Source organism: Ambystoma mexicanum, chromosome 6q, assembly GCF_040938575.1.
Source record: "Ambystoma mexicanum isolate Mex_15411 chromosome 6q, UKY_AmexF1_1, whole genome shotgun sequence".
In the NCBI taxonomy this organism is placed as follows: Eukaryota; Metazoa; Chordata; class Amphibia; order Caudata; family Ambystomatidae; genus Ambystoma; species Ambystoma mexicanum.
The window spans coordinates 39,728,519-39,740,927 of record NC_090937.1 but is presented as its reverse complement, the minus strand read 5'-3'; the positions used below and the strand labels follow the sequence as shown (position 1 = coordinate 39,740,927).

The window sequence follows — 12,409 nt, the reverse complement described above, 5'->3', positions numbered from 1 at the left end:
GCCAGATGTTACGATGTAGTTATTTAAAATCTTACTACAGTGGTTTTAGTTGTGATAACAGATGTTTAATATGGCCTGCTTTTATTAATGGTTGTGATCATAATCTGATTTTTTAATCTAGTTAGATTTTATTGGAAGTGGGTTGAGATTATTAACATACTATCCTATTAAAGCAACTTTCTCCAGTCATCACCTCAAACTAGTGAATGACGTGGTGAAACATGTTCGTTTTTAGAGTACTGTTTTAGTTTTTAAAATATGTCATGTTTTATACGGTTTACAATGTCATCCCACATAATATATGCCTATGTTGTGTTGTGAGAACTAAGCTCCTTCTGATGTTCTTATTGGGATGACTTTTATATTGTATATTAGACCCAAACAATGACATATAATATTTCTTGTAACTGTCTTTGTTCTTTTAATGTTGTATATGCAAAGCAACTCGGCTGTATGTACATCAAATAAATAAATAATATATCAATCTGATTTGGGTGAGACAGGGATTCTGGCCTGTATACCACTATCTTGGGCCATACAAAGCACTGTTTCTGGGAGCACTGAGCATGGGTTTGACTGTTGATGTTGGCAGTTAAAAATAACCTAAAGGAAAAACCCTGATACCAGACTGAAGTAAACATCTGCCGTTATACAATATCCTTACAAATTCAGGATCCACACAAGGATTTTTATAAGTTACGATGAGTCCCTAAGAAGCTTTTTTAATTCTATCCGTATCCATGCAGCCCTCCTAGCCATCAGGAGATCATTTCTGCATGGTTTCACTTTTAGGCCATTGCTATTTAGTCATTGGCAGGATTTGTTAATATGAGTATGTTCCTTTTCCCTGAGTCGATCCAGTATTGAAGGAGCCTATGTCAGAACAAGAGTGTATGGTCCACATTAGGGAGGAAGATGCGGTTGAATATGAGGCACTAACGCTTGGGAATCAAATACCACTACACTTGGAAAGAGTGGAGGGGTTACTTGTTCGGAGTTGGACAGAAAGTAATTGCAAAGCTGGCTGGTTGGTAAATCAGAGATGGAGACTGTGTCAAGTTAGACTTTGCATTTTTCCCCTTAAGTGGGAAATTCACGCTCCTCAAAGCTAGTAGATTTTGCAAGCCCTCCCGCTGCTAGGAAGATCGTGATCGCAAATCTTGTCCAGATTGACGTCAACTCAGTCATATTCAATTCCATTTTCTATAAAAAAAAGTATATTGTCCAAAGGCATCCAGTCGGAAAAGCGTTCACACAAGCTCTTCACCCCAACTGAGTCGGTGGGAAAACTATCAGGTCATGAGGTCGGGAAATGAGATTGTCGGGACTAGCAGGCTAGCCATGGCGATTTAAAATATTTGAGAGGCAGAAATGCCCTGTCTTGATTTTGGATTGGCCCCAGTCTCAGTGACCTTAGTGGACTTAATTGGCATAGTATGCTTAGTATTTTAAGTATGTTTAATGAGCTTAGAAAGCTTAACTTTACTATTTTTCATGGTCCGTTTCCCATCGGGCTGTAAAAAGATGTCTTCTCGGACCACCAGATTATGGAGGTGGGATATGTCCTACAAGACGAGATTGCTTTTTTGAACCAAATCCCAAGCAATCTCTTTAATATAATAATGTTCACGTACCTTTCATTCAATATTACTTTTTCAACAAAGAATGTCCCTTACCAGATGTGATGAAAGTATATACACACTGTGTGTTTTTCAAATTCACATTGTTTAAAAATAATGATCCCTTTTGGTGAAAACACACAAGAAATAATGTATTTGATGATATCACATATATACAAAACACATGCACCAGAAAATGTAAAAAGTGAGAAATGATTCTGCAAAATTAGAAGGAATTCATCATTTTACTAAGAATGACAAGTTTCATTTAAAATTTGTTTGCAACGAATGGGCAACAGTCTTTTTCACACCGGAGGTAATAATACTAGGGGCGGAGGCCTACGACTGGCACACTGACACGCTAACCCGCATACTGATAGGCTTTCTATTGTTCACAGCAAGGAAACTCCTCATCGGCCACAGGAAAGCCAAGACCCCCACATGCCAAACTGAGTGTGCTGCACTCCTCTCTAAAACATGCAGATTGGAACTACCAGCGCTGATGAGACAGCGGGCACACAATGTCAACAAAATTCTGCGAGCTCACTGACCCATACATGTAAACAGCGGAAGAAGGTGGGGGACAATTGTCAACAGATATCAGCTCCATGGATGCAACCCATTGAGAGATACACAGTTATATGGTGTTAAGGACAAACCGCCTAACTGGCACTTAGCCATTGCAGACAGAAAGGCTGGGGAGCAACTCACAGTTCAAGGAGGTGTGGGGGGGAATAACAGTTGTTGTTGTTGAAATAAGGGGTTTGGGATTTACTAGGGGGAATTGGAGGGAATACTCGCAAAACTGAACGCATACAACATGAACTACACTTCAAGCACGCTTCATTAATGCGCTATGCTCAATACTGTATTGTACTGTATATGGTCTAAAACACTAATAAAACGAAGTCAAATAAATAATTTGTTTGCAATTATTTCATAAAATTATAACACTGTAGTGAGGTTGCATGACCTCTCATATGATCGACATAACATGTTTCGATTGTGGGATATTTCGTATACCCAGTCGTCCTCAGGATCCTTGGTTAATGTGGCATCATTCTATAGGTGGCTTCTTAATCAAACAAAACAGATTTCTATCTAAATCAAAAACACAGTAAAAGGAATTTGAATAGATGAGATGCAGATTTAAAACTTTTCCCAATACAACAGACATTTGAATTACTTTCCTGATGTTATTGAGGATGTTGACAAGAGTGGTCTAATACATGATGACTGTGTTTCAAGCATGAAAACTAAAAGGTGCTTCATGATAATATGAAGTTGGATACAACTGAGGAATTGATGCCATTTTAGACATACAAGGCATCACTGTATATGGTGCCCACATGTAACTTAAGGGTCTTTGATCATAGAGGTGCAGAGGCCAGAGGCAAAAAACACAAGTTGATTCCCAAATTATCTGGCCCTGAAAACACAGAAGGGTCTCATGCTTAGATTTTTGTGTGGCCCCGAAATGTAGGCTGTCAACGAGACCCTCACATTTGCAAACACAGACTATGGATAATTACTGTGGTATTCTAGAATATGTCTGGGAAGACAGCTCAGTGGGTTGAGCGCTTGCTGCTGTGATCCGCAGGTCGCAGGTTCAAATCCTGGCAAGGCCAACTCAGACTTTCATCTTTCCGAGGTCGATAAATGAGTACCAACTTCGGTTGGGTGATATTGTATGTAAATATGTGCTCTGTAAAGCGCTTTGGATTAAGGCGCTATATAAATGACCTATCATTATCTGGTTACATTTATTTTGGCTATTTTCAGTAATATGTTTCTTCATTGTCTCGTTTATAGTATATACACTCATTACTTTGTGAATTTAAAGAGAGAATATGGAGGGGTGAGGTGGCACTTTCAAGTATAATTATTTAAATATGCTTTGTATGCTAACCTTTACCTGTGTTGTAGTGGCAGTTGATGCTCACCCTATTTTAAAGAGATCTTTGTTAGGTGGTCCACTCCATAGGTCTTGGTACAATGGAAGCCTTTTCAAGTGCTTTTTTATGTCCTAGACCTGGATGGTCACAACACTGTCTTCTTGGTTCCATCACCCAACTTGGAAGGATGTACATTTTCAAATGGCTGGTACAACAGGTAGAAGTAATGTTTACAATCAAGTTTGCGATTCAGTGGTGTCTGACATGGACACAGATCAGATAAATTATTTTGCTCTTACAACATATACATTTTGTATCTCGACATACAAAACCTGCATGACAGCAACATGCCCTCATTTGCGGGAGGGAGTATTGTATGATCCATCCATTTCTTCTAGTTCTGTATGAATTTTATAAAATGTTACTAAAGTTAAAAACCAATAAATAGCATGTGGGATTGATGGCACAGTTTCCTCTGGTGCACATCCCCATCTAGCCCCCATGCAATGTATGATGTGTTGTGTGGCCCACTTAGTTTTCAGTAGGGCTAAAAGTTAAGAAATTATATATCAAACTGCTTGATGAGATCAGTGTAGTGCGTCTTGAGTAGCTGTAGCCACAATTGTAGTTTTACAGGTTTTTCTTTTTTAAGAATTCTTCCATTGCAGGGTCATTATTAGCATTGCCAACTACTTCTAAAAGGGCACATTTCATTTCATCTGCTGTTCGGCTCGACTCCATTTAATGCATAACTAGTGCTGCTTGTAAGGTTTTTTTGCCCATTTTTGTATCTGTGTTTTATGATCTGTTGGTTAACCTTTCTTGTGGTCATGCCAATATACTGTATTTTTGTGTGGACATTGAATACAATATACTACATTCGGATTCATTATTTTACAACTTCAAAACATACGGTATGGGTATGTTCATCCATCAAATTTACAGTTCACTTTTCTGTGAAAAGGCAGACTGCACATTTTCCACAACAGCTAGTTCTACTGCAATTGAAGGACTGTTCTTTGTCTGAAACTCAACAGAAAGTATTCCTAATGTTTTCCTTTCTTTAAAAGCAAACATTGGCTTCTCTTTAAATATTTCTTGATTTTGGCTAGGGTGCATGTTTTTTAAAATTACATTCTGGATTTTCATACTGCGTTTGTTGAATGCAGTAATACATAGGGGGCAGTTTGATAAATTTTTCTGTTGGAAAGAAGTCAAATTACGTCTTTTGGCTCTTTGTTGTGCCATGTTAATAAAATACGTGGGATAGTCTCTCATATTTGGAGTCATGTCACTGTGTCCCATCGCAAAGAATTGCCCGGGGGCCCGGGAGGATAGCTCAGGGCACCACGTTTGTCTTAGAAGCAAGACAACACAAAGCTTTACAGGTTCAAATCCTAGTCCCACACTTAGAGACTAGTCTCCAGTACTCACTGTCTTGTGTTTCTATTGTACATTCTTTGATGGACATTACTATTTTCCGAATAAAGAAAGATAAAAGTAAGACTGGCTTCCAGCATGAAGTGGAATATAAAAACTCATTAAAAATAATGTTTTGCCTTTAAGATATTTCAGGTGTTGCATGATGTGTGTGCTATATGAACTTGCTGTACTAACTGGGAATGCTGGAACATGATCTCACTGGGCTAAATGGAAAGAATGAACCTGTCCTTACTAACTGGGCATATTTTAATAGAACTGCTATGTTAAGGTGGCATATTGGTATTTCGAACTGCAGTACTACTATCATAATATCTGTCCCGACAGTCTTAGTTGGTATAACAGAACATGGCACTTAATTGGGTAAATTGAATCTGGCACTGTCATGCTAACTGGCCAGAACAGGAAAGTATAGCATAGGTGCCCAAGGGGGTGTCCCCACCCAAAAGGAACAGAGGCAGTGGACAGATGCTGGTGGCAGAAAGTGTGTTTGGTGTTATGGGAGGAAAACATTGAGTCTGGCACGATGGCACCAGCATAAAGTGCAGCCTATGCCATTCAGTCAGTAGAAAGCATTGATCTGAGAAAATGTTAACCACTAACCAAAACGAAGACCAGTTACTATCTGTTCACATAGGAGTTGATTATGGAATGTTTAGATGCTTATGGGACATTTTCAAACGCCAAGCAAATTCAGATGTTAACAAGCTATTATTATACAAACTGTTTAATGTGGAAGCAGACCGGATGTTATCACAGACAACTCCTCCTCCTCAACCTCTGTCTATCTTTTAAAGTACTTTTTTTAACCTACATCCTCTTTACAAATCTTCTTCCCTTTGCTCTTTTCTATTGTCCCTCAAACTATGGGGGTTTACCTCTAGTGAGGACATAGAAAAAAAAAACACACAATTTTGATTAACGTAGGTGTGGTAAAACCAATTCATTGGTGATTGGCACAGGAGAAAAGTTGAGTGACATACCCAAACATTCCATTCTATTACTTGAAAATGTCCTCAGGGCCACCCAGGTACCGACTCCACATAATGGGCATGCAATGGTATCAGGTCTTCTTATGGATCTTCCCAAGGCACTAGGGCCTAAGTTAGTCACAGGCACTGTGGTAACACTAATGCTTCTTCGATTTGATGTAGCTCTCTACATTATTTTTTTCGTAAGCATTGCAGAAAGGTCAGAAAAACAAAAATAAATAATTCCATAGTCTTCAAATCATGTTTTTCCAAATGATCAGGTTACAGATATGTCCCGGTTGCCAGCTTGATCGTCTTGCAGGGTAGACCAGGAACCCCATTTGTTTTCCCCTTGTCAGGACTTAACTATATGTGAAATAAGTGCAATTTACCTAAGGGCAGAATAAAGCAGAGGTGCCATGGTTGGATTCCTCCTATCTGTAGTGCTCCATTCCCATTTTGCCATTAAAACTGAAGAGGCCCATACCTCAAAACGGTCCGTAGAAGGTGAAAGAGCAAGACACGCGTGTGTTGGTTGGTGCCACATTTGGGCAGTGGGGGTGAAAGTGAGCTTGTCATGAAATGTTCCTGATTCTCGTGTATTTCAAACTGTGTTTCCGATATCCCTAGCCCACTATAACCCTTTCCTCCCACCATTTGCTGCAATATCTTCTTTGGGACATGCTACCTTTGCAATGACCTTACGCTGGGTAACATTATTTTGTCTGGTGTGCTATGTTACAACTTCCATTGCTATGTAGTTGTGCTTTGCTAACTTTGTTTAGCCTCTGCCCTGCTTTTAAGCTGCCAGAAAAAGGTTATGCAATGCTGATCTGTTAGGACCTATGTGGTTTGTTCCCAAATGCATGTATGAGAAACATTAACATGAAACTGCTTTTAAATGTACACTTTCCTTTTACTTTCGTAGGGGTGTTTAATTCCTTCCTCAATGCATCTATACCTTGCTCCTTTTGGTTCCATGTCATTTCATTGCAGGATGTTTTTTCGCAGGGTGTTTTACTGCAGAATTTTACGAAAAAACGAATCAAATGTTTTACATTTTTTATTTTTGAAGGCCCCCCCCACCGTAAACCCACCACCCCCCTTAATTTTGTATATATTCCCCGAACACCCACACCCAATTTATATATTTTTCTAACCCCCCCCCAAAAAAATTCGATTCGTTTTTTTCACCCTTGTATTTTTCTTCTTGAATTCTCCCTTTAGAATTTTGATTTTGTAGGCAAATACAATTGTCCTGTTTTAAGGAACATTTGATCCTTTTCGTTTTTGTTCATTTACCCATCACCTCCTTTCATTTTTAAGGACAAAGTGCCAGTTTTTATATACAAGCTTGTTACAATACATCATGTTATTTTATGCCATGCTTTGCTATTTCCTTTCACATTAATGTATGTTGGTGTGCAAAAGACTGCAAGTACATTGAGACTTCCTAAGGTGACAGGTAGCACTGCACAAAACACTAAATCACATAAATGCACAGATGTGGCACTCCAATCATGAAAAGGGCCATAACGCCCCGAATAGATCTGCAAACCTAAGTTGCTAAGCACGCACTACAGCAGCTAAGGAAATACCTCACTAGGAAGGTTATGACAATTTATTTATTTAGACTTTGCAGCTCTTGCATAATGGAGCAGCAGGAGCGGGCGATGAGGACCTTGGGAGGAGAAGTTATCACAAAAAACAGTACAGGGTAAGTAATTTTCCCTTCTAATTGACTGCACTCTCATCTTCATGGAGTCCCACACCAGTACAGAGTGGCAAGAATTAGAACGCCTGATAATATCTGCCAGCAGCTCCCCTCTCTGCAAAGCAGAAGTTTCAGCCAACGGGCTACTGGAGGGAGCCCGAGGCTTTGAGGCACTCCATTCCCTTCCTTCGAATAACACTTTGAGATGCAGAGTACAATCCATTGTGGTCTGTATTGGGACAGCCTTCCTGAGACGAGCATCTGAAAAGCCGTTAAAAATATGATTGTCCTGACAAAACGGCCTCGTTCAGGCATCTGTGTTCTCTCTTCCTTCTTAGAGGGATGAGGAGGTAGATAGTAAAATCCAGGCAGGTGGAGTTTCTGGTTAACATGGAAGTCCGAGACTACCTTTGTCAAACAAGAAAGCCCACCTCTCGAGCTAACTTTCTCTTGAAAACGGAAGATAAGGAGGTTTACACGAGAGAACCTGGAGCTCACTCACCCTGTTGGTGAATATTTTCAAGTTAAAAACTATAAGGAACAGGAAGGCATGGGCTCGAATGTAAAACCTGATAATGGATGTAAACAAAGTGATGGTTCCAGGCTAGAACCACAATCTGAGGAAATGTATTAGTTAACCGTTTGAAAAACTGAGCAACCCTGGGAGTTGTAAAGTAGGAACCTTGCTGCGGGGCCATCTTAAATAGGGCAACCATCACAACCTTTTCATAATATTAATTTGCAAACCTTGCCTAGTTAGGTGCAACACACTGCAAAACATCGCAGATAGGGCACAACAAGGGTCCAAACCTTTCTCTCTGCACCATTCTCCAAACTTCCTCCATCTGCATGTATAGGCAGTCATAAAAGACCTGCATGCAGAATGCAGCACCAGGAGGACCTCATCCAGCAAATCCTAGTCTCTGCACCATAACCTCTCATCAGCCATGCATGAAGGCTGAGGAAAAAGTGTTATGGACGGGGAACTTGTCCTTTAATTTATACTACAGCTCAGGCCTCCGTCCATTTCCAGAAGGTTCGAGCACCATGCCCACCAAGCCCAGTTGTAATCATGGTAAACCCAATCTCCTCAGCCACCCGAAAACTAGTCGTATGATAGGAACTGGTGGGATTGCGTACAGGAGACTGAAATTCCATTGCACCAAACAGATTTAAGGGGTCCCACAACCCCCGCACACAGCTCTGTAAGGACTTCTGGTCAAAGCTCCCACTCATAGGAAAGTGAGACCTGCCAGCCATGGGCATCTGATACTACATTTGATTTTCCTTCCCTGCTAGATGGGCCTCAAAGATCTAGATGATGTTGTCTTATGCCCAGAACCACAACCATATAGCTTCCCTGCGGAGAGGCAACTAGCAAACACCCTGCACCCTTGTTGAGGTAATGCATGGCCACTGTATTTTCTGTCACGAGAAGGACACTTCACTCTTACCACTGAATTGTAGGAAGGAAGGCTATGAGTGTTAGCCTGATCAGCCGCAGCTCCAGAAGGGTTATATGAAACCTGGACTCCACCAAGGGAAAACTGCACTCGCTCCGAGATCATCTGTGATAATCGCCGACTCTGGACAAAGCTGCCAAAATAGTTCCCCTGCCATCAAGATGCCCTGCAGCTTCACTATAAAAGATCCTTTGCGGCACTCTGAAACTTGCAAGAGATCTCCCATGTCACTGGAAAACTAGGACCGTTGATTTCACAGAAGCCAATGGAGCGACCGAATTCTCAGTCAGGTTTCCAGCATCAGAACAATGCTGTATGCCATAAGGCCCAGCAAGCGGAGAAAAGCTAAGGCTGGTAGCATGCCTTAGCTCTGGGACAAACAATGTACCTCTTGGTAATGTTCTTTCTGATGGATGTTCCTCCTATGGTTTCCTCGTCTATGATAATCCTATCCTCAAGCAGATGCTCTTCAGAAACTTTACAGCCACCAGAGGGCACAGAACGTTGGCTTCATCCAACGCCTCTACCCACCAGACATGACGTCAGGCCAGTCTATATTGGAGGTGCTGCACTTTGACTTGAGACCTTAGTTCCACCCTTTTACCTTACTACTCTGAGGTAGAGGGACTGCAGATCCAATGCTGTACTAGCTATCTGCCAAGAGGGGCAGGTAGGGAGAGCGATGGATAGTCCTCCCATGGATTCATCATCAGAAAGAACATTACTGAGAGGTAAGTAATGTATTCTTCTAATGGATTTTTTCCTCCCACTGATTCCTTGTCTTTGATAGACTCCCTAAGCAGTACAAACATCTGGAGATGGGGCGGGGCGTGCAGGGGGGAGCAAGGACACCACTTAGACCATACAAATATGGAGGACAGCCCTATCAAAGCAGGCATCCTGTCTGGAAAGGGAATCCAAGCGGTAATGCTTAGCAAATGTGTGCAGACACGCCCACATTGCCACCTGGCAGATGTCCAAGACCTGAACTCCCCACTGCAAGGCAGAGGTGGTAACTACTCCTTTGGTAGAATGGGCTCTGAAACCCTCAGGCACATCCTTTCCAGACAGATTGTAGCATTCTGAGAGGAAGATCGAACTTGATAGGGTCTCTTTGGTCACAGCCTTCCACTGCAAAGTATGCCTCTGTAGGCACTGCAATCAAATTTTAAGCTAAGGACTATGCTGGATGAGCAAGAACGTCTGATTGCAGTAGTTATAGTTTGCATTGGAATTCAGAAGGGAGGGGAAGATGAAGAAGCCCGGAGATGTGTCCAACATGGTCAAATCCCACCCCTGGCCACAGTTTAGCATCCAGACTAGAAAAAAGATTGTTGATAATATGTTTTGAATTTTGAATGTTGCAAGTTGACAAAATAAAATATTTTTCCATACATCACTGTGTATGTCTGATGTATGTGACTCCTTCAATTCCTCTGATATTCTAGGATCTGATTTGCTAACAAATAAGGTTTTTGATTTTGAACAAGTTAGTCATAGGCATAGAGAAAAGGTGCTAACAAAGAGACAACAGAACTAAGCAACAAAAGTCTGTATGTTATAAAAATGCAATATCAGCAAACCAATTGAAATTATTGGCTGGGACTTACATGGGAGTATGTTTTTGTATCTATTCTTCCTTCGGTTTTCTTTAGTTTGTCCAATCAAGCACTGGTCCAAGGGTTGGAGAGCTTGAAGGTTCTGTAATACAAACAGAGGAGCTTTTAACTTTATCAACTAATTACAAAAGGCAAGACAATGCTGAATTGGTTGTGATTGGCAGCAACTCTAATAAACACCAAAAGTCAGGAGTACTGCAGATGACAACTACACAATCTTTGATGAAAGATCTACATGATTGTAGTTAATCAAAAATCGAAAGCCAACATTGGTAAGAAACCTGTTTTTCCAATTTGTGTGATAAGTCATGACGCATATCAATTATCCCGTAACTAATGCTTAGCAATATGTTTTCTTCCCCTTTTTCTCTCCAATCTGGTGTTATATTTTCATTTGATCTTTTACCCTAACACTCACCCCAATACCCCTCCCAATCTCTGTGGAAAACAATGAATTGACTTTTCGGGCATTACAATTGCATATTTTGTATTTCTTGTTTTGAAATTTTCAAATGGATTGAATGTCCCATGTGAAAAGTGTTTTATGCTATACTTGATTTGTTAGAATTTTAATTTACAAACAAATTTGCCAATAGCCCCGATTGAAAAAGGCACAGTACGTGCCGAAACACGTGTCTCAACTAAGGGATACCTTGTTATAACAAAAAGCAAAATATTTGCATAAAACAACTACTACAGAAGTTTCTTTCTATAGTCGCGCTGCCAATGTGTGAAAGACTTTTTGATCTGTTTCAACTATAACAGAGCAAGGGGAACTCTCTGTACTTTCACAAGCATGAGACATTTCTCATTGGGCGCAGGTCATCGCATGTTGATATCTCAAGACACCATTTCCATGAAACTTTATTGTATGTAACTCTGCACAGAGTTTCTTGTCAGGCTCATTATCCTGATATTAATACCCAGGTCCACCACAACGGCGATCTCGTAAAATGTTAAACACCTGGTTACGTCCCACACTTCTGGTATTAAAAACGCTGGCTGTGTACCGCGGTTTCCTTCATCCGCATAGTCCTCGATTCTCAGTATCTGCCGACATATTGCCACAGCATCACGACTTCCTCTATGTTCTGTGTATCTCAGTCTACTATAAGACCTAAAGCTGCATGCTGCACCAACACCGAACACAGAAGGTATCTGCAGTGGTTATTACCATACATTAAAGTAATTATTGTTCCTCAGAGTGACTTCTCAACCCCAATCCCTACACAATGAGGCTGCCTCTGATAGGAAATATTTGTGTGTCTGTGGCAAGTCATTTGTGAGTCCACTTTAACTATGGAGAAAGCTGTAAGCATAATTACAGACATGGTTTAGGGTTCAATGTCACCCATAGTAGAGATTTGAGGATTATGATATCGTAAAAATTTGGCAGGTACTCCTAAAACGTTGGTCTGTGTGAAAATGATTCATGTCTAGCAATTGTCAGAGCTAGCCCCTAATATGAGGTCTAAAGATGTCTCATATTTTGTAACGGGCTCATAGCTATTTTTAACATTTTCAATGAATTGAATTGTTATCATTTAGTTTTAGATTAATAAGGTCACCTTGTGGCTTGGCAGCACTCCGGTTGTATAAGAGATGACATCGCTTATATAGGGAAAGGGTGGTGTGTCCAGATTCTCTTAAGCACACGCGCAGTGGCTTGCATTAGGCACAATTAGTTG

General features: G+C 40.7%; 1 protein-coding gene across 6 annotated transcripts in view; it reads right to left on the bottom strand.

Moving 5' to 3' along the window:
• Positions 1-12,409, bottom strand: part of PTPN13 (protein tyrosine phosphatase non-receptor type 13) — a 1,388,150-nt gene that overhangs the window by 98,321 nt on the left and 1,277,420 nt on the right. For all 6 annotated transcript variants that reach the window (XM_069630435.1, XM_069630437.1, XM_069630436.1 and 3 more), the window contains one exon: positions 10,713-10,803. In XM_069630435.1, the coding sequence (XP_069486536.1) occupies positions 10,713-10,803 (91 nt within the window). The remainder of the gene's footprint in view (positions 1-10,712; positions 10,804-12,409) is intronic.